This window comes from Oncorhynchus mykiss, chromosome 3, assembly GCF_057628025.1.
Source record: "Oncorhynchus mykiss isolate SJ-2025 chromosome 3, ASM5762802v1, whole genome shotgun sequence".
NCBI lineage: Eukaryota > Metazoa > Chordata > Actinopteri > Salmoniformes > Salmonidae > Oncorhynchus > Oncorhynchus mykiss.
The window spans coordinates 10,779,256-10,803,008 of NC_143024.1; the positions used below are offsets into that span (position 1 = coordinate 10,779,256).

General features: G+C 43.0%; 1 protein-coding gene across 4 annotated transcripts in view; it reads left to right on the forward strand.

Moving 5' to 3' along the window:
- Positions 1-23,753, forward strand: part of LOC149984336 (protein Jumonji-like) — a 99,957-nt gene that overhangs the window by 68,120 nt on the left and 8,084 nt on the right. The window contains exons 6-17 of one of the 4 annotated variants that reach the window (XR_016491843.1): positions 5,330-5,535; positions 7,105-8,359; positions 11,270-11,397; positions 11,779-12,180; positions 14,975-15,067; positions 16,562-16,680; positions 16,874-16,944; positions 17,216-17,330; positions 19,645-19,750; positions 21,736-21,918; positions 22,286-22,405; positions 22,724-22,854. Coding sequence is in view for 2 of the 4 variants with exons in the window: in XM_090220401.1 (XP_090076527.1) it covers positions 5,330-5,535; positions 7,105-8,359; positions 11,270-11,397; positions 11,779-12,180; positions 14,975-15,067; positions 16,562-16,680; positions 16,874-16,944; positions 17,216-17,330; positions 19,645-19,750; positions 21,736-21,918; positions 22,724-22,854 (2,809 nt within the window). In the remaining 2 variants the exon portion in view is untranslated. Of the gene's footprint in view, positions 1-5,329; positions 5,536-7,104; positions 8,360-11,269; positions 11,398-11,778; positions 12,181-14,974; positions 15,068-16,561; positions 16,681-16,873; positions 16,945-17,215; positions 17,331-19,644; positions 19,751-21,735; positions 21,919-22,285; positions 22,855-23,753 lie in introns of all 4 variants that reach the window. The other 3 variants (XR_016491842.1, XM_090220401.1, XM_090220406.1) reach the window with 3 other exon arrangements.

A 23,753-nucleotide genomic window follows, 5' to 3' on the forward strand; every position in this document is an offset into this window, starting at 1 on the left:
TCTGTAGGCCCATAGAGCTGCTCCTCCTTTAAGACCCATGGCCCTGGGTGAGAGCTGCTGCTCCTATAAGACCCATGAACCTGGGTGAGAGCTGCTCCTCCTTTAAGACCCATGGCCCTGGGTGAGAGCTGCTCCTCCTTTAAGACCCATGGCCCTGGGTGAGAGCTGCTCCTCCTTTAAGACACATGGCCCTGGATGAGACCTGCTGCTCCTATAAGACCCATGGCCCTGGGTGAGAGCTGCTGCTCCTTTAAGGCCCATGACCCTGGGTGAGAGCTGCTGCTCCTATAAGACTCATGGCCCTGGATGAGAGCTGCTGCTCCTTTAAGGCCCATGACCCTGGGTGAGAGCTGCTCCTCCTTTAAGACCCATGGCCCTGGGTGAGAGCTGCTGCTCCTTTAAGGCCCATGACCCTGGGTGAGGGCTGCTGCTCCTTTAAGGCCCATGACCCTGGGTGAGAGCTGCTGCTCCTTTAAGACTCATGGTCCTGGGTGAGAGCTGCTGCTCCTTTAAGGCCCATGACCCTGGGTGAGGGCTGCTGCTCCTATAAGACTCATGGCCCTGGGTGAGGACTGTTTATACTTTGCTTCAGTAGAAGTGAAAAACACCTGGTGCTATGCATACAGCGTGTGTGTTTGTGTGTGTGTGTGGGGGGGGGGGGGGGGGGGGGTGAAACCAGAGTCTGCAGTCAACTCAGCAGGAATCAGAGAGAGAGAAACTTACTGTGGAGGTCAACAGTCCACACACAGCTCAGCACTGACACCACCTTACAGAGAGAGAGAGAAACTTACTGTGGAGGTCAACAGTCCACACACAGCTCAGCACTGACACCACCTTACAGAGAGAGAGAGAAACTTACTGTGGAGGTCAACAGTCCACACACAGCTCAGCACTGACACCACCTTACAGAGAGAGAGAAACTTACTGTGGAGGTCAACAGTCCACACACAGCTCAGCACTGACACCACCTTACAGAGAGAGAGAGAAACTTACTGTGGAGGTCAAAAGTTGAGCTCATGTTTATTCTGTCAACTATGATGGATGGAGGAGGAGGAGGAGGAGTGCTTGTCTACATGTTGGACATACACTTAAATCAGCCTGGCCAGAGTTAGGGGAGGGATGTGTGTGTGAGCATTTGTTTGTGTGTATGAGTGTGTGTGAGAGCATTTGTTTGTGTGTGTGTGTGTGTGTGTGTGTACTGTATACAGAGGGTGTGTGTGTGTGTGTGTGTGTGTGTGCTGAAAAGTGCTCTGTGGGAAAGCCAAACGTTACCCGGCGCCAGAGTGTTGGTCCGACACACGTTGAGGGAACCAGAGACTTCTCCCAGCTAGAGCTTGTGCCAAGTAGGACACTTTAATATGCTGCACTGGCGGGAGGCCAACTGCTTCGTGTAAAATACAGCTCCCTCAGGCAGATATAGAGCACTGCTTTCACTGATTAACTGACCCAACAAACACTATTTCTCTGTTTCACTATCATCTTACTTTCCAACATTGGACACGTTCTTTCAGTAGGCCTATCGTCACAGTACGTGTAGTTTGAAAGCTGCAGGATATTTGAAGGGATGGATATGAGATGTTAATATAACCTTGGCTGGTTCCTGGTGTATTTGGTTCCTCTTGTCAAAGAGATATTGAGTGGCGTTGAAATGAGAGCGCTGTAAAGAAATGGGATTGGTCACCGTTCAAATAGGTGTTTGTTAGAACGACACTTCTGGGAGCGCCACAGGGAGTCACTGGAAGCTTTTCAACTGATTTGATTATGTACAGTCTCTTCAACGTACAGTCTCTTCAACGTACAGTCTCTTCAATGTACAGTCTCTTCAATGTACAGTCTCTTCAACGTACAGTCTCTTCAACGTACAGTCTCTTCAACGTACAGTCTCTTCAATGTACAGTCTCTTCAACGTACAGTCTCTTCAATGTACAGTCTCTTCAATTTACAGTCTCTTCAATATACAGTCTCTTCAATATACAGTCTCTTCAATATACAGTCTCTTCAATGTACAGTCTCTTCAACGTACAGTCTCTTCAATGTACAGTCTCTTCAATTTACAGTCTCTTCAATGTACAGTCTCTTCAACGTACAGTCTCTTCAATGTACAGTCTCTTCAATTTACAGTCTCTTCAATATACAGTCTCTTCAATATACAGTCTCTTCAATTTACAGTCTCTTCAATATACAGTCTCTTCAATATACAGTCTCTTCAATGTACAGTCTTCAATGTACAGTCTTCAATTTACAGTCTCTTCAATGTACAGTCTCTTTAATATACAGTCTTCAATGTACAGTCTCTTCAACGTACAGTCTCTTCAATGTACAGTCTTCAATGTACAGTCTCTTCAACGTACAGTCTCTTCAATGTACAGTCTCTTCAATATACAGTCTCTTCAATATACAGTCTCTTCAATGTACAGTCTCTTCAATGTACAGTCTCTTCAATGTACAGTCTTCAATGTACAGTCTCTTCAACGTACAGTCTCTTCAATGTACAGTCTCTTCAATGTACAGTCTCTTCAATGTACAGTCTCTTCAATGTACAGTCTCTTCAATGTACAGTCTCTTCAATGTACAGTCTCTTCAATATACAGTCTCTTCAACGTACAGTCTCTTCAATGTACAGTCTTCAATGTACAGTCTCTTCAACGTACAGTCTCTTCAATGTACAGTCTCTTCAATGTACAGTCTCTTCAATGTACAGTCTCTTCAACGTACAGTCTTCAACGTACAGTCTCTTCAACGTACAGTCTCTTCAATATACAGTCTTCAATGTACAGTCTTCAATGTACAGTCTCTTCAACGTACAGTCTCTTCAATGTACAGTCTCTTCAATATACAGTCTCTTCAATATACAGTCTCTTCAATATACAGTCTCTTCAATGTACAGTCTCTTCAATGTACAGTCTCTTCAATGTACAGTCTTCAATGTACAGTCTCTTCAACATACAGTCTCTTCAACGTACAGTCTCTTCAATGTACAGTCTCTTCAATGTACAGTCTTCAATGTACAGTCTCTTCAATATACAGTCTCTTCGATGTACAGTCTCTTCAATGTACAGTCTCTTCAAGGTACAGTCTCTTCAACGTACAGTCTCTTCAACGTACAGTCTCTTCAATGTACAGTCTCTTCAATATACAGTCTCTTCAATGTACAGTCTCTTCACTTTACAGTCTCTTCAATATACAGTCTCTTCAATATACAGTCTCTTCAATATACAGTCTCTTCAATGTACAGTCTTCAATGTACAGTCTTCAATGTACAGTCTCTTCAACGTACAGTCTCTTCAATGTACAGTCTCTTCAATGTACAGTCTCTTCAATGTACAGTCTCTTTAATATACAGTCTCTTCAATGTACAGTCTCTTCAATATACAGTCTCTTCAATGTACAGTCTTCAATGTACAGTCTTCAATGTACAGTCTCTTCAACGTACAGTCTCTTCAATGTACAGTCTCTTCAATATACAGTCTCTTCAATATACAGTCTCTTCAATATACAGTCTCTTCAATGTACAGTCTCTTCAATGTACAGTCTCTTCAATGTACAGTCTCTTCAATGTACAGTCTTCAATGTACAGTCTCTTCAACGTACAGTCTCTTCAATGTACAGTCTCTTCAATGTACAGTCTCTTCAATGTACAGTCTCTTCAACGTACAGTCTTCAACGTACAGTCTCTTCAACGTACAGTCTCTTCAATATACAGTCTTCAATGTACAGTCTTCAATGTACAGTCTCTTCAACGTACAGTCTCTTCAATGTACAGTCTCTTCAATATACAGTCTCTTCGATGTACAGTCTCTTCAATATACAGTCTCTTCAATGTACAGTCTCTTCGATGTACAGTCTCTTCAATGTACAGTCTCTTCGATGTACAGTCTCTTCAATGTACAGTCTCTTCAACGTACAGTCTTCAACGTACAGTCTCTTCAATGTACAGTCTCTTCAATATACAGTCTCTTCAATGTACAGTCTCTTCAATGTACAGTCTTCAATGTACAGTCTTCAATGTACAGTCTCTTCAACGTACAGTCTCTTCAATGTACAGTCTCTTCAATGTACAGTCTCTTCAATATACAGTCTCTTCGATGTACAGTCTCTTCAGTGTACAGTCTCTTCAACGTACAGTCTCTTCAATGTACAGTCTCTTCAACGTACAGTCTTCAACGTACAGTCTCTTCAATATACAGTCTCTTCAATGTACAGTCTCTTCAATGTACAGTCTCTTCAACGTACAGTCTTCAACGTACAGTCTCTTCAATGTACAGTCTCTTCAATGTACAGTCTCTTCAACGTACAGTCTTCAACGTACAGTCTTCAACGTACAGTCTCTTCAATATACAGTCTCTTCAATGTACAGTCTCTTCAATGTACAGTCTTCAACGTACAGTCTTCAACGTACAGTCTTCAACGTACAGTCTCTTCAATATACAGTCTCTTCAACGTACAGTCTCTTCAATGTACAGTCTCTTCAACGTACAGTCTTCAACGTACAGTCTTCAACGTACAGTCTCTTCAATATACAGTCTCTTCAACGTACAGTCTTCAACGTACAGTCTTCAACGTACAGTCTCTTCAATGTACAGTCTCTTCAACGTACAGTCTCTTCAATGTACAGTCTCTTCAACGTACAGTCTTCAACGTACAGTCTTCAACGTACAGTCTCTTCAATATACAGTCTCTTCAACGTACAGTCTCTTCAATATACAGTCTCTTCAATGTACAGTCTCTTCAACGTACAGTCTCTTCAATGTACAGTCTTCAACGTACAGTCTTCAATGTACAGTCTTTTAAAGTTACTTAGTAATTATAATGTACCTGTAACTGTAACAGACATAAAACAAATATAGACATATCATAACAGACTGACAGTTGCATCCCACTGAGAACACACTGGTTGAATCAATGTTGTTTCCACGTCAATTCAATGAAATGACGTTGAACCAACGTGGATTAGACGTTGAATTGACGTCTGTGCCCAGTGGGGATAGCTCTTAACACATGACAGATAGACTGACACTGCTATCATAGTTATCAGCTTAGGCATTGTCCTCCGTATATTATTCAAGTGTGAAATATGGTTTATCTGAGAAGCTTCTGCATAGTTTGAATAGCTAGCCTACATTTGTTTGTCCATTTAGTATGGTATTTATGGTTTGTTAATAATAGCTGCACACACATTGTGTGTGGATGTGTGGATGTGTGGATGTGGCTTTGGCCACACCAGGTTCAAGGTTAATGTAAGGATAGAGTAAACAGAAAAGTTGTAAAACTGATGTTGAAAACAGTGTAAACAGTCCATACATTTCATCGTTCTCATTCTGTGTTCCAGTGTTGAATGGCCACAGCAGGTCCTTACGGGGGAAGGAGCTCTTCCTGAGGCCCAGAGGGAGAGAGGCTATCCAGGCCAGAGAGAGGGCTGAGAGGGGAGAGGCCCGGCGGGAGAACCACAGGACCTCTACAGGACGCCCAGCCAGGACCTCCAGCACCACCCACAGTCTTCGCCACAGCAGGCCCAACAAGGAGCACCCAAAGCAGGTACACCAGGGAGACACAGATGGGCTGGGATGGAGAGTACCTGGGCTGAATCCCAAACGGCACTCTATTGAATATTCTCTATGTAGTGTACTACCCTTGACCAAGGCCTATAGGGCTCTGGCTAAAAGTGGTGTACTATATAGTGAATAGGGTGCCTTTCGGGACAGATTAAGTGTGTATCTTAATGGTCTGATGCCAGCATGCCAGTCTGTTAGTGTTGGCCCCAGTATTCTGTCGCTGCTGGAGGGTTTACATTTCCTGTCCTCCTGGTACAGCTTCCTGTTGGCTACAGACATGCTGACCTCTCTCTCTCCCCCAAATTCTCTCTATCTCTCAAGCCAGACTTCCCCTTCCCCTCGGCCGTAACTAACCCCTCAACGTTTACAAATCTGATCTGTAAGGTTTAAGGAAGCAATATGGTGGAAACTCCACCATTACAGTGCTGACATAGTGACACTGTTCTGTATGGCAACTGGGAGCAGTGATGCCCTCTGGTGGGTGGAGTGGGATGGTTCCCTCATTCTTCCCAGCAACGCTCAGCCCCTCCCCGACACACACACACAGACACCTTTATGCAGAGGAATAATACTGACAGCAGTTACTGGCTTCATGTACATAACCTTGGCAGACATACGTCATTAAGAATATTTAGCATGAGTGCTATTTCAAACACATTCCAATTTGGGTCTTCATTCAGTCACTGATCCAAATGGCACCCTATTCCCTATGTAGTGCACTACTTTTGATTGGTGCCCTATGGGCTCTGGACAAAAGTAGGCAACTATATAGGGATTAGGATGCCATTTGGGACACAGGCCTGATCTCCTTTGTGCATCTGCTGTTGTATAGGAGGGATGCCAGAAACCTCTCCCTGTCCTTGGCAAACCAACAGGTGACAGATTGTCTGGTGTCCTGTCCACCTTGGTGTGGAACTAATCAACTACACCTCAGTAAGAGAGGAGATCTGAAGTCTGTAATGTTCCACTACTGTATATGATCAGGTTAAAACGTGGGCCGATAGTCAATGATGAAATGTACAGCAGCTATAGATATAGAAGGAGAAGACATACTGGACCTAGGTATAAATGATGATGGAGCTAGGTATAAATGATGATGGAGCTAGGTATAAATGATGATGGAGCTAGGTATAAATGATGATGGAGCTAGGTATAAATGATGATGGAGCTAGGTATAAATGATGATGGAGCTAGGTATAAATGATGATGGAGCTAGGTATAAATGATGATGGAGCTAGGTATAAATGATGATGGAGCTAGGTATAAATGATGATGGAGCTAGGTATAAATGATGATGGAGCTAGGTATAAATGATGATGGAGCTAGGTATAAATGATGATGGAGCTAGGTATAATTGATGATGGAGCTAGGTATAAATGATGATGGAGCTAGGTATAAATGATGATGGAGCTAGGTATAAATGATTATGGAGCTAGGTATAAATGATGATGGAGCTAGGTATAAATGATGATGGAGCTTACGTACAAATGATGATGATGTGAGATTTCCAAAAAGTACTTATTTTTGATAATCATCCTTGTGTCTATTGCAGGTTTCAAAAGTGAACAGGCTGTCGCGGGTATCGTCAGCTACCGTACGCAACTCCTGTGCCAAAAAGCCGCCGGCCTCCCGACCACTGCTGTCCAGAACTGTGAAGTCCACAGCCACAGCGCTTCCCAGGGGCCACGTCCGCTACACCAAAGCCAGACTTCTCAAAGAGGCCAAACTCACCGTGGGCAAAAGAGCCTCCTCCAAAGCTCGCCAACCCCTGAAGAACCAACGGCGCTCTGCCTGTGGCAGTGCCCGCCGCCACCCACGCCCACCACACTCCAACTCAGGAAAACTCTCAAGTGGCGATGCAAAGACTCCCAACAAACAGAAGGTACAATCCAACAAGGCAGCCGGCAGGTGTTGCCTACAACGAGTCAACGGGCAGCTTCACCCACGCCGATGTGGCGGTAAGCAGGTACTGCAGGGGCGTGAGGGCGTCAGACACTCCAAGCGACGTCTGGGGCTCCCGGCTGAGGAGAGTCCAACAGAGACACCGGAGTCTTCGCCGGAGGTCAAGAAGGTTAGACTGCAGATCAATGCCCCGGAGACGCGAAGCAGCAGGAAGGTCAATGTCCAGGAGAAGGCTGTGGCGGGGTCCGGCGGCCATCTTGGTAAGGTCACGTCATCCCGACCTTCCTCCTCGGAGCAAAGACCCAAACGAGCCTCCGCTGGCAAGCTGATGTTGACCCGACAAGCACAGCCCATACCCCCTACTGCTAATACTACTACTACTGCTAATACTACACCACCAGCTAAGAACACTACTTATAAGAAAACTTTCCAGGGCACTTCCAAGAACACTTCCCATGTCACTTCCAAGGGCACTTCCACCTCCACTTCCACTAGCTCAGCAGCCAAGGTGAAACCAGGCACCAGCAGCCCAGCTAAACCAGCAGCAGAGCCTAAAGCAGCAGAGAGGCAGCGGGAGAGTGGGGAGAAGAGAGGTGCAGCACCACCCCCTCCCCCGCCCCTAACCGAGGTGCCAGTGTTCAGACCCAGTCTGGAGGAGTTCCACGACCCTCTGGTGTATGTGGAAGCGGTGCGCGGGCAGGCAGAGAGCTATGGGCTGTGCAGGGTGGCTCCTCCTCAGGACTGGAGGCCAGAGTGCAAGCTGAAAGAGGACATGAGGTTTGTGACCCAGGTGCAGCACATCCATAAGTTGGGTCGGCGCTGGGGGCCCAATGTACTCCGGCTGGCCTGCATCAGGAAACACCTCCAGGCCCAGGGCATCTCCATGGAGGATCCCCCGCTCATAGGTACATTTCTGTAGAACTGATACTTAGGGTGCATCCCAACTGGCACCCTATTTGCTACATAGTACACTACTTTTGACCAGAGCCCTATGGGGGCCCTATGGACCCTGGTAAAAAATAATGCACTAAGAAAAGGGTTTCATTTGGGACTAAGACTGTCACTAAGGTTTAATGTCAAAGACATTTAGGGAGCTACAAATAGTTCCTCCACATCCTGTTATTCTAGTACAGTTTCATGTTATTCTAGTACAGTTTCATGTTATTCTAGTACAGCTTCATCTTATTCTAGTACAGTTTCATCTTATTCTAGTACAGTCATGTTATTCTAGTACAGTTTCATCTTATTCTAGTACAGTTTCATCTTATTCTAGTACAGTCATGTTATTCTAGTACAGTTTCATCTTATTCTAGTACAGTTTAATCTTATTCTAGTACAGGCATGTTATTCTAGTACAGTTTCATCTTATTCTAGTACAGTTTCCTCTTATTCTAGTACAGTTTCATCTTATTCTAGTACAGTTTCATGTTATTCTAGTACAGTTTCATCTTATTCTAGTACAGTTTCATCTTATTCTAGTACAGTCATGTTATTCTAGTACAGCTTCATGTTATTCTAGTACAGTTTCATCTTATTCTAGTACAGTTTCATCTTATTCTAGTACAGTCATGTTATTCTAGTACAGTTTCATCTTATTCTAGTACAGTTTCATCTGATTCTAGTACAGTTTCATCTGATTCTAGTACAGTTTCATCTGATTCTAGTACAGTTTCATGTTATTCTTGTACAGTTTCATGTTATTCTAGTACAGTTTCATGTTATTCTAGTACAGTTTCATGTTATTCTTGTACAGTTTAATCTTATTCTAACACATATGTCAACTACATAGAGTGGCTATCTATCAGGTTGTACAGTTTGAAGTTTCCTCATGTTAATTCAGTGTGCTGCTAACGGTTTCCTTCTGAGGGAACTATACTATAGTTAAATGGCTTCTCCCAAATTACCTCTGACCCCCCCACCCTCTCATCCTGACCTCTGACCCCCCCACCCTCTCATCCTGACCTCTGAACCACCTCTCATCCTGACCTCTGACCCCCCCATCCTGACCTCTGACCCCCTCATCCTGACCTCTGAACCACCTCTCATCCTGACCTCTGAACCACCTCTCATCCTGACCTCTGAACCACCTCTCATTTTGACCTCTGAACCACCTCTCATCCTGACCTCTGAACCACCTCTCATCCTGCCCTCTGAACCACCTCTCATCCTGACCTCTGAACCACCTCTCATCCTGACCTCTGAACCACCTCTCATCCTGCCCATTGGCTGCTGCTGATTGCTCTTAGTGCGTTTGTAAGTGAGACCTTGATTCTGACCTTACCTAGTGAGGAAGGATTACAGTTCCTCTGCCAGGTGGCAGCTTTGATGAGATTACACTGGGAGAGATGGGGGTTGTCAGGATCCCCGACACACACACACACAGTCACACACACAGTCACACACACACACACACACACACACACACACACACACACACACACACACACACACACACACACGACTAATGTAGCTCACACACAGTCACATACACACACACTCACACTCTCACACACACTGACAACCCCCAGACCAGTAGCAGTGTGTGTGTGTGAGAGAGTGAATGAGTGTGTGTGTGTGTGTGTGTGTGTGTGTGTGTGTGTGTGTGTGTGTGTGTGTGTGAGTGAGTGAGTGAGTGAGTGAGTGAGTGAGTGAGTGAGTGAGTGAGTGAGTGAGTGAGTGAGTGAGTGAGTGAGTGAGTGAGTGAGTGAGTGAGTGAGTGAGTGTGAGTGAGTGAGTGTGTGTGTGACAAATGGGGAACGTCTGTAAGGGGATTTTACAGGCAGCAGACACCCATGGTGAGGGAAAGGAGAGGAACGAAGTAGCAGAGATATTACACTCTGTCTGCATCTCAAATGGCACACTATTCCCTATATAGTGCATGACCAGGGCCCATTTTAGTTATATAGGGAATAGGGTGCCATTTGGGACACAGACATTCTCTCTCTCAGGCTCCAATACCTACAGGCCTCTGCTTTGTCAGAGTGGGCCTCAACCTCAAACAGGATCATGGCTGTCTAAACCAGGCTGTCCTGGCTAACAGAGCCAAGTCATTTATTCATCAAACATCCACAGCCTCTCATCTAGAACTGTAATTTGTTTGAAAGCTTATTGTAAATGTAGTGAATGTTGCTGCTTTTTCAGAATCCATGTTTATCAGCCCTGTTGGTCCTCTCTATATCCTCCCAGATGCATACAGTATATCCATTTTAACCTGTGTTCTTCTATCTTGGTCATGGGCGCCCACAGGGTGTGCATGCTTTTGTTCCAACCCAGCACTAACAGCCCAGTACTAATACACCAAATCAACCAATCATTATTAAGCCATGTGGTTTCACAGAACCAGGATTAAAGAACATTGTTTTAACCTCCTTGTTCTGTGTTCTGTCTCGCCCTCCTTCATTCCCTTCTCTTCCTCCTTATCCTCCCTCCCTCTCTTCCTCCTTCACTCCCTCCCAACCTCCTCCCTCCCTCTCTTCCTCCTTCACTCCCTCCCTATCCCTCTCACCCTCCCTCCCTCCCTCTTTCACTCCCTCCCTATCCTCCCTCCGTCCCTCTCACCCTCTTTCACGCCCTCCCTCCTTCTCTTCCTCCATATCCTCCCTCTCCCCCTCCCTCCCTATCCTCCCTCTCTCTCTCTCTCTCCTCCACTCCCTCCTCTTCCTCCTTATCCTCACTCTCACCCTCTTTCACTCCCTCCCTAACCTCCCTCCCTCCTCCACTCCCTCCTCTTCCTCCATATCCTCCCTATCTCCCTCCTCTTCCTCCCTCTCTCTCCTTCACTCCCTCCTCTTCCTCCCACTCTCCCTCCCTGCCAGGCGGATGTGAGTTGGACCTGGCCCGGTTCTTTCAGCTCATCAACGACATGGGCGGCATGCAGCAGGTCAGCGACATGAAGAAATGGAATAAGCTAGCCGACCAGCTCCGTATCCCCAAGACTGCACAGGTACTGTACTGCTTCAAGGCTGCATAAATGGCACCCCGTTCTCTATATAGTAGACTGCTTTTGACCAGGGTCCATAAGACTCTGGCCTACTATATAGGGAATAGGGGGCCATTCGGTACTCAGTCTCTTGTGTTGACCATGATGCTGTTCTGTAACAAACAATTCCTTCCGGCATCCGTGCCTTGTAGTGTTTCATCTACACTGAAGTGGGTCATTTTGTTTTTATCCTACTTTTTTATTTGAGATTGACTTCTGATGAAAACCAACAGCCAGCCCAGCTAGCTGCATAGCTAAGTATAGCACTTTGACATTTGATGTTAACACTGCCCTCCCTGTCAACTGTCAACTGCAACGTAATAATATCCTACCACCCGACCACAGGATCGTCTGGCCAAGCTGCAGGAGGCCTATTGTCAGTACCTACTGTCCTACGACTCCCTGGACCCCGCTGAGCGCATCCGCCTGGAGAGGGAGGTGCTGGAGGAGAAGGGGAGGCTGGAGAAGAAGAGAGGGCCCCTGGAGGGCCACTCAGATGACTCCCAACAGAGCCTGCTCCAGCTGCCCCGCTGTGAGCCCAAGAATGGCCTGGTAAACGGGGTGATCCGGAGGAACGGCCTGCCCAGGAACCTGGAGGAAGGAGCGAAAGAGGGGAAGAAACAGGAGAAGGACATGTGGCTGAGGTCCAGCAGGAGGAGACTGTTCTCTCAGGAGAAGAAAGGAGGAAGAGGAGGAGCAGAGGAGGAGAAAGAGTTTCTTAGCGACCAGCACAAGTGTATATACAGGGTAGGTCATGTTAGCCCCTTTCTCTGACCCTGTACACACTCAGGTTGAACAACTGATGAACAACACATTTGGCACAACAAATGTGATACAACAGACAGTTTTTCTGGACCAAAATAATTACCCAAGCATAGTGGAGGCACTACAACATGCACAATGCTTGTGTAAATATTCGATTGGTTAAGTCTATTGGTTAATGAGCTCTGTGGTAGCTGTGTGTGGGCAGATTGAATACAGTGCAGCACTGTCAATACAGTGTGTATAGCTGTTAGTGCCTGGCGGCAGAACTACAATATCCCTGGTTCAGTTGCTCTCACATCGAATATAGGTCATTGCACATCTGGAAGCACAGAGGCCACATACACACGATCACACACACACACACACACACACACACACACACACACACACACACACACACACACCTCATTTTGACAACACGTCACCTCATGTCAACTTATCACTGCCAGTGTCTCTGTCTTGATGCTCCATGATGATCTTCTGTTGCTCACACTTCTCTTATCAGTAGTGTCAGTTCCAGTTCTCCTGTAGTATCAGTTAGTTCTCCTGTAGTATCAGTTAGTTCTCCTGTAGTATCAGTTAGTTCTCCTGTAGTATCAGTTACAGTTCTCCTGTAGTATCAGTTAGTTGTCCTGTGGTATCAGTTACAGTTCTCCTGTAGTATCAGTTAGTTCTCCTGTAGTATCAGTTAGTTCTCCTGTAGTATCAGTTAGTTCTCCTGTAGTATCAGTTAGTTCTCCTGTAGTATCAGTTAGTTCTCTTGTAATATCAGTTAGTTCTCTTGTAATATCAGTTAGTTCTCTTGTAATATCAGTTAGTTCTCTTGTAGTATCAGAGACAGTTCTCTTGTAGTATCAGTTAGTTGTCCTGTAGTATCAGTTAGTTGTCCTGTAGTATCAGTTAGTTGTCCTGTAGTATCAGTTAGTTCTCCTGTAGTATCAGTTAGTTCTCCTGTAGTATCAGTTAGTTCTCCTGTAGTATCAGTTAATTCTCTTGTAGTATCAGTTATTCTCCTGTAGTATCAGTTAGTTCTCCTGTAATATCAGTTACAGTTCTCCAGTAGTATCAGTTAGTTCTCCTGTAGTATCAGTTAGTTCTCCTGTAGTATCAGTTAGTTCTCCTGTAGTATCAGTCAGTTCTCATGTAGTATCAGTCAGTTCTCATGTAGTATCAGTTACAGTTCTCTAGTAGTATCAGTTAGTTCTCCTGTAATATCAGTTACAGTTCTCCAGTAGTGTCAGTCAGTTCTCATGTAGTATCAGTTAGTTCTCCAGTAGTATCAGTTAGTTCTCCTGTAGTATCAGTCAGTTCTCCTGTAATATAAGTTAGTTCTCCTGTAATATAAGTTAGTTCTCCTGTAGTATCAGTTAGTTCTCCTGTAGTATCAGTTAGTTCTCCTGTAGTATCAGTCAGTTCTCCTGTAATATAAGTTAGTTCTCCTGTAGTATCAGTTAGTTCTCCTGTAGTATCAGTCAGTTCTCCTGTAATATAAGTTAGTTCTCCTGTAGTATCAGTTAGTTCTCCTGTAATATAAGTTAGTTCTCCTGTAGTATCAGTTAGTTCTCCTGTAATATAAGTTAGTTCTCCTGTAGTATCAGTTAGTTCTCCTGTAATATAAGTTAGTTCTCCTGTAGTATCAGTTAGTTCTCCTGTAGTATCAGTTAGTTCTCCTGTAGTATCAGTCAGTTCTCCTGTAATATCAGTTAGTTCTCCTGTAGTATCAGTTAGTTCTCCTGTAATATAAGTTAGTTCTCCTGTAGTATCAGTCAGTTCTCCTGTAATATAAGTTAGTTCTCCTGTAGTATCAGTTAGTTCTCCTGTAGTATCAGTTACTTCTAGCGTTTCCTCTCTCAGTTTGACTTCCTACTTTTTAAACCTGGCTCGTAGGGACTATTCTGTCTGTGAATGCCAGCATAGCTGGACCCATATGAAATCAATATATTGGGCCATAATAAGAAATACAGCAATCTCCTCCACACATGTGGGAAAGCTTACAGTGACTGACTGTAGTCCAACCAACCAGGGATTTTCCTGGCACATTCATACAGGCTGTCAGTCTCTGTCCCTGCCCAGCTGTCTGTCGTGTATCTGAGCCTATGTCCCAAATGGTGCCCAATTCCCTGTCTAGTGCACTACTTTTAACCAGGGCCCTTAGGGCTCCGATCGAAAGTAGTACTCTATATACGGGAATAGTTAGCCAATTGGATAAGGGAATAGGGTGCCATTTGGATAAGGGAATAGGGTGCCATTTGGATAAGGGAATAGGGTGCCATTTGGGAGGCAACCTGAGAAAACCGTCTGGATGGAAGACTCCCCTTCAGAATGTGCTGAGGCAGCAGCGGGGAGAGGAAGGAAGATGATGTCATGCAGCACAGTGACATCCACATGTATCATTTTTGTCTGGCTGTTCAACTAACTCTCCCATCTGGTTGGCTGTGATAATCGTTACATTGACAGTCTGCGTCCCAAATCACATTCCTATTCCCTTTTCTGATGCACTACTTTTGACCAGAGCCTGTTCAAAAGTAGGATGTCGTTAGGGACGGAGACAGTGTATCAAGGGACATAAAAGACGACTTCCTGTATGGTCTTACTAGTCTCTTTGGTTGTGCTTCTGAGTCATTTGATTGGCAGGATATCAAAACACCTCGGTCCATAAGCTCGTACACTCTTTGTGTTGATGATTTGCTGTGATAATCTTTACATTGACTGTGTATCAGGGAACTTGAAAGGGACTGTAAGGTCTCAGCCCTCTCTTTGTGTTTCTCTATGGCAGGGGAAGTCGGTTTCTCTCACTACGTTCTACAGGACAGCCAGGAACACTATGAACATGTGTTTCAATAAGGAGCCTGGGACGGCTGAGGTGGAGGTAAGGTCTACATATCCCAAACTGTTATATACCTGCTACGTAGGTTGCACTGCTTAAGGCCCTATTCAGGTTTCAGAGAAGTTGACTTAACATGGACTTAAATAAAAAAAAATAAAAAAAATGGACTTGTCCATATTTTATAGACATAAATCCATGTTAAGTCTACTTATTTCAAGTCTGAATCGGCCCTTAGTGCACTACTTTTGGTCAGGGCCCTGCTTTTTGGGACGCAACCATATAGTCATAATGAATAAGTAGTATAATTCACTGGGACCGTAAGTAGGATAATTCACTGGGACCATAAGTAGTATAATTCACTGGAACCATAAGTAGTATATTTCACTGGGACCATAAGTAGGATAATTCACTGGGACCATAAGTAGTGTAATTCACTGGAACCATAAGTAGTATAATTCACTGGGACCGTAAGTAGTATATTTCACTGGGACCATAAGTAGGATAATTCACTGGGACCATAAGTAGGATAATTCACTGGGACCGTAAGTAGGATAATTCACTGGGACTGTAAGTAGTGTAATTCACTGGGACCATAATTAGTATAATTCACTGGGACCATAAGTAGTGTAATTCACTGGGACCGTAAGTAGTATAATTCACTGGGACCGTAAGTAGTGTAATTCACTGGGACCATAAGTAGTATAATTCACTGGGACCACAATTAGTATAATTCACTGGGACCATAAGTAGTGTAATTCACTGGGACCGTAAGTAGGATAATTCACTGGGACCATAAGTAGGATAATTCACTGGGACCATAAGTAGTGTAATTCACTGGGACCATAAGTAGTGTAATTCACTGGGACCATAAGTAGTGTAATTCACTGGGACCATAAGTAGTATAATTCACTGGGACCACACCATAAGTAGTGTAATTCACTGGGACCATAAGTAGTATGATTCACTGGGACCATAAGTAGTATAATTCACTGGGACCATAAGTAGTATATTTCACTGGGACCATAAGTAGTATATTTCACTGGGACCGGACCATAAGTAGGATAATTCACTGGGACCATAAGTAGTATAATTCACTGGGACCATAAGTAGTATAATTCACTGGGACCATAAGTAGTGTAATTCACTGGGACCATAAGTAGTATAATTCACTGGGACCACACCATAAGTAGTGTAATTCACTGGGACCATAAGTAGTATGATTCACTGGGACCATAAGTAGTATAATTCACTGGGACCATAAGTAGTATATTTCACTGGGACCATAAGTAGTATATTTCACTGGGACCGGACCATAAGTAGGATAATTCACTGGGACCATAAGTAGTATAATTCACTGGGACCATAAGTAGTATAATTCACTGGGACCATAAGTAGTATGGAGATGACTGATCAGGTCATTGACATATTTCTTCTCTCCTCTTGTCTTTCTTGTCAGCCATCCCACTGTGTGATCTACTGTCACTACTCGTTTTTTCATCTACATTAATGCAATAATGTTTCTGTCTGTGATTGCAGCAGGAGTACTGGAACATCGTGGAGCAGAGGGAATGTCATGTTGCCGTGCACTGTGGGAAAGTGGACACTAAAACTCATGGGAGTGGCTTCCCAGTTGGAAAGTCTGAGACGTTTTCAAAGTAAGGGCCTAACGGCATTATCCTATCACATGAATGGAGGATTTTGAATTTCCTGCTTATTCCCTCCTGATTCCTGGAATCTTCCAACTGGGATTTCTGGAGAACCGGGGAATTTTTGGAAAGTTAGGGGAATTTTACAACCCTATAAGGACATGCATAAAATATGTGTTCTGTTCTCTTGTCTCCACTCAAGACATGGATGGAACCTTACAATCCTTCCCAATAATTCAGGATCCATCCTACGCCATCTTGGTGCTGTGCCAGGTAATCATCAACACCTATGACCCTCTCCTCTTACACAGGATGACATGTATTGTAATACAGACAGTTGTAAGTAGCTGCAGAGTGAACTGAAGGACTGAAGCTTAACTACAACAGTTCCTTGAATGTATGTTGCGTTAGTTTGTTGTTGTTTTATACCGTATATCCTCATTTTTGGTGACACAATTCAATAACATTCTGCTATGAATTAAGTGAACTTGAACTGACTAGAACATCTTGACAGTCTACTGTGTCTTCCTTTGTGGTTGTACAGGAGTCACCATTCCTTGGCTGAACATCGGCATGGTCTTCTCTACCTCATGCTGGTCGCGAGACCATCACCGCCTTCCATACATTGACTACTTACACACGGGTGCTGACTGCATTTGGTAAGTAGTGGTTCACTGCTCACTGCCCTCTCCTAGTTTAATCCTACGGTCACTCAGGTTCACCACCTGCCACAGCCAATGGAGCTCAGCGTCAGTTAGTCAAGCCTGGTCAAATAGAACTGGTGGAGATTGATTTAATAGAACTCCCTGAGCGTGGTCAGTACAGTATGAAGGAAACGCTGTATGGCTCAGTAGGTAGAGCATGGCGCTCGCAACACCAGGATAGTGGGTTTGATTCTCTGGGCCATCCATACGTAAAATGTATGCAGTATGACGTAAGTCTTTATTGGATAAATCTGCTAAATGGTATATATTTAAGCAATAAGGCACGAGGGGGTGTGGTATATGGCCAATATACCACGGCTAAGGGCTGTTGTTAAGCACGACAGTGGAGTGCCTGGACACAGCCCTTAGCCGTGGTATATTGGCCATATACCCCCCCCCCCCCCCCGAGGTGCCAGGAATCCTTGAAAGACGGTACAATATAAACTTTTCTTCCACAAATATTTGTCTTAATATCTGATAGACCAAATAATATATATATCACACCATGTAAAGGAACAACCTCCTAATTCAGAAATGTTTTTCTCATAAATTTACAACTAAGTGGATTTATGTCAACTCAGTCAGACACCATAAAATGCTAATTTAATTTGTACATTTATTGTCCAAGTGTTTGAAGACCTTGTTTGTTTAATTCTATCGTTACATTATTCAAATATGAAATACAAATCTCCAAATGCATTTTTATAAAGCATTTTTATAACGCTATATAATGCTCCGGGGCTAATTTTATAAAACATTTATAAAACATAAAACATAAAACATTTATTAGCATTTTGGCATGTTTTTCTAGATTCAGAACATAAAACATTTATTAGCATTTTGGCATGTTTTTCTAGATTCAGAACATAAAACATTTATTAGCATTTTGGCATGTTTTTCTAGATTCAGAACATAAAACATTTATTAGCATTTTGGCATGTTTTTCTAGATTCAGAACATAAACATTTATTAGCATTTTGGCATGTTTTTCTAGATTCAGAACATAAAACATTTATTAGCATTTTGGCATGTTTTTCTAGATTCAGAACATAAAACATTTATTAGCATTTTGGCATGTTTTTCTAGATTCAGAACATAAACATTTATTAGCATTTTGGCATGTTTTTCTAGATTCAGAACATAAAACATTTATTAGCATTTTGGCATGTTTTTCTAGATTCAGAACATAAAACATTTATTAGCATTTTGGCATGTTTTTCTAGATTCAGAACATAAAGCATTTATTAGCATTTTGGCATGTTTTTCTAGATTCAGAACATAAAACATTTATTAGCATTTTGGCATGTTTTTCTAGATTCAGAACATAAAACATTTATTAGCATTTTGGCATGTTTTTCTAGATTCAGAACATAAAACATTTAGCGTTTTGGCATAAAACAACATTTATAAAGGAAACATGATCCCATAGCTCTATCACAGCAAATATGTCAATAGTTTAACCATGTGTTGCAGAAGAGTGATTCAAATATTTTTTTATAACAATTTTTTTTTTTAAAGTTCATAAGTGGTTTAGCCATCGGTGACGGAGTTGACAACAGATACTCAAAACAGACATTTTTGCCTCAAAGTATTTTACATTTGTAAAATATATTAAATTATTCTTTCAGCACTCTGACGGAGTTAACGTTAGACAAAAATATATATTTTCTTTTACCGTGGTGATTTCTATATTGTTTGTTTAAAACATATCAGATAGTAGAGAACTTTCCAGACCATAAGTGGTCTTGTTGCACTACATGTAATGAGAACTTGAATAAGAGGTCATTATGGTCGTGCTCACCCTGCTCATTCCTGATTTGAGTTGACCAAATCTCCAGACACATCTTTTAGGAATCACAGTTTCGAGATAAGGGCTATTGCAAATAACTACACAAGATCCTTTTTCAGTTAATATTAATTATTGCCAGTTAAAAATATATATATAATTACACTTTTTTGGAGAGTTTGAAATCGGGATCCTTTTCTCCAGACAATGGCATTTCCGGGTATCGAGCCAACATGGAAATGAATAATATTGAAAATATTTACACAATTCCGAAAGCAAATCTTTCCCCTTATAAAATTCCCCTTAATGTAATTGTTGAGCTCAAATAAAATCCTATAAAACTACAATAAAAAATAAAGCTTCATTGCCAGACAAGGATATTTTTGATTTACTAGTGCTATGACATGTGTCCACTAACTCCAACATGTTATCATATAGTGATACACAATTAGATCCCAATAACCCATGTAACCCGGTGTTCAGGTACTGTATTCCTGCTGAGGAGAAGGTGAAGCTGGACAAGGTGGTTCACACACTACTGCAGGCTAATGGAACCCCAGGACTGGAGATGTTGGAGAACAACATCATGGTGTGACTGCAGGATACACTGTCCACACATACAGTATAAACATGGACTACAGAAACACTGTCCACACATACAGTATAAACATGGACTACAGAAACACTGTCCACACATACAGTATAAACATGGACTACAGAAACACTGTCCCCCCCCTACAGTACAAACATGGACTACAGAAACACTGTCCACACATACAGTATAAACATGGACTACAGAAACACTGTCCCCCCCCTACAGTACAAACATGGACTACAGAAACACTGTCCCCCCCTAAAGTATAAACATGGACTACAGAAACACTGTCCCCCCCCTACAGTACAAACATGGACTACAGAAACACTGTCCCCCCCTAAAGTATAAACATGGACTACAGAAACACTGTCCACACATACAGTATAAACATGGACTACAGAAACACTGTCCCCCCCTACAGTACAAACATGGACTACAGAAACACTGTCTACACATACAGTATAAACATGGACTACAGAAACACTGTCCCCCCCCTACAGTACAAACATGGACTACAGAAACACTGTCCCCCCCTAAAGTATAAACATGGACTACAGAAACACTGTCCACACATACAGTATAAACATGGACTACAGAAACACTGCCCCCCCTACAGTACAAACATGGACTACAGAAACACTGTCCCCCCCCCCCCCCCCCTACAGTATAAACATGGACTACAGAAACACTGTCCCCCCCTACAGTTTAAACATGGACTACAGAAACACTGCCCCCCCCCCTACAGTACAAACATGGACTACAGAAACACTGTCCCCCCCCCCCCCTACAGTATAAACATGGACTACAGAAACACTGCCCCCCCTACAGTACAAACATGGACTACAGAAACACTGTCCCCCCCCCCCTACAGTATAAACATGGACTACAGAAACACTGCCCCCCCCTACAGTACAAACATGGACTACAGAAACACTGTCCCCCCCCCCCCCTACAGTATAAACATGGACTACAGAAACACTGCCCCCCCCTACAGTACAAACATGGACTACAGAAACACTGTCCCCCCCTACAGTACAAACATGGACTACAGAAAAACTGTCCCCCCCTACAGTACAAACATGGACTACAGAAACACTGCCCCCCCTACAGTATAAACATGGACTACAGAAACACTGTTCCCCCCCCCCCCCCTTACAGTACAAACATGGACTACAGAAACACTGTCCCCCCCCCCCCTTACAGTATAAACATGGACTACAGAAACACTGTCCCCCCCCCCCTTACAGTATAAACATGGACTACAGAAACACTGTCCCCCCCCTTACAGTATAAACATGGACTACAGAAACACTGCCCCCCCCCTTACAGTACAAACATGGACTACAGAAACACTGTCCCCCCCCCCTTACAGTATAAACATGGACTACAGAAACACTGTCCCCCCCCCTTACAGTATAAACATGGACTACAGAAACACTGTTCCCCCCCCCCCCCTTACAGTATAAACATGGACTACAGAGACACTGTCCCCCCCCTTACATTACAAACATGGACTACAGAAACACTGTCCCCCCCCCCTTACAGTACAAACATGGACTACAGAAACACCGTCGTCCCCCCTTACAGTACAAACATGGACTACAGAGACACTGTCCCCCCCCCTTACAGTACAAACATGGACTACAGAGACACTGTCCCCCCCCTTACAGTACAAACATGGACTACAGAAACACTGTCCCCCCCCTTACAGTATAAACATGGACTACAGAAACACTGTCCACACATACACACTGTGCTCTGGTGAAAATTTCTGCACTATATAGAGAACAGGGTGTAAGTAGTGCACTATATAGGGAACAGGGTGTAAGTTCTGCACTATATAGGGAACAGGGTGTAAGTAGTGCACTATATAGGGAACAGGGTGTAAGTAGTGCACTATATAGGGAACAGAATGCCATTTGGGATGTAGACTTGGTCGTTAGGTAATACATGTTCTCTGTCTCTCTCCCTCCCGCCAGATCTCTCCGGAGGTGCTGTGTCGAGCGGGGGTCAAAGTGCACCGGACCGTCCAGCAGAGTGGCCAGTTCGTCGTCTGTTTCCCGGCGGCGTTCGTCTCCAAGGTGTGCTGCGGCTACAGCGTCTCCGAGACAGTGCACTTCGCCACCCCCCAGTGGCTGAACACGGGATACCAGGCTGCCAAGGTTGGAGCCCCCCGTCGTACCAATGCTTGAAGGAAAAGCCATTAGTTGAAAGAAGAGTAGAGTTTAATTCAGTACATAATGTATTATAATGTTACGTGCCATGCTAACATTACTGTAGTATTTAGTATAGTGTTACTAGTCATTGGCATCGGCATGTTAAATGTTGTTTTCACAGATAAAGTTGCAAGATCAGTTTGTTTAAAGTATTGGTCTTCAGCATTAATACAGATTCAATTCTCCATTAAAAAAAAAATCTGAATTACTTTTCTGTTACAATAAATAAAATATATATATATTGTTATTCAAGACAATTTTAAAATGATATAAATGTCTTTGCTAAAATTAACGAAAATCCATTTTCGTTTAGGGGTCTGACCACATAGAGTATGAACTCCTGTACCTGTCCTGTACCTCTCCATGCTCCTGTACATCTTGGGGTGGCCAGTTTGACTGAGTTCCAGTCCTGAAAGCTCCTCACGAAGGGGTGGTAAACCAGGCTCTAAAGTCTGACTTAACCAGCTTAGTTTAGTCAGTCAGTCAGTCTGTCTGTCAGTCAGTCAGTTCAGATAGAGTGGACAAACTGAGGGTAGAGAGTGCCTCTGTGTACCCAGTGTTCCGCTGGTCAATTCAGTATCAAAGATTCTGTTATCCACATGGATCTTAGTTCCCTACACATCTACTGCATGAAAGGAGGGATTTGCGAGGGTTTACCAAACTGAGCACCTCCATTAATCTGAACTGGGATATGTTGTGAAAAGACCCTGTCCTATCAAATGTTCAAATATCTCTTACCTCTCCTTCCCAGGAGCTGAAATGTCGACGCATAGAGAGGTCCTTCTCCATGGAGAAGTTGCTGTACCAGATCGCAATGTCAGAATCCAAACGGGAGAATGGTGTCATTCTGAGTACCATGACCTCACTTCTCAAAGACCTCAGGTGGGTTTAACTATTTAACCAATAGCAGTATTATCATTCCAGATCACAGTATCAATAGCAGTATTATCATTGTAGATCACAGTATTAATACCAGTATTATCATTGTAGATCACAGTATTAATAGCAGTATTATCATTCCAGATCACAGTATCAATAGCAGTATTATCATTGTAGATCACAGTATTAATACCAGTATTATCATTGTAGATCACAGTATTAATAGCAGTATTATCATTGTAGATCACAGTATCAATAGCAGTATTATCATTGTAGATCACAGTATTAATAGCAGTATTATCATTGTAAATCACAGTATCATTGCAGATCACAGCATTAATAGCAGTACTATATTTGTAGATCACAGTATCAATAGCAGTACTACATTTGTAGTTCACAGTATCAATAGCAGTACTATATTTGTAGTTCACAGTATCAATAGCAGTATTATCATTCCAGATCACATTATCAATAGCAGTATTATCATTCCAGATCACAGTATCAATAGCAGTACTATATTTGTAGATCACAGTATCAATAGCAGTATTATCATTCCATATCACAGTATCATTGTAGATCACAGTATTAATAGCAGTACTATATTTGTAGATCACAGTACCAATAGCAGTACTATATTTGAAAATCACAGTATTAATAGCAGTACTATATTTGTAGATCACAGTATTAATAGCAGTATTATCATTGTAGATCACAGTATTAATAGCAGTATTATCATTGTAGATCACAGTATTAATAGCAGTATTATCATTGTAGATCACAGTATCAATAGCAGTATTATCATTGTAGATCACAGTATCAATAGCAGTATTATCATTGTAGATCACAGTATTAATAGCAGTATTATCATTGTAGATCACAGTATTAATAGCAGTATTATCATT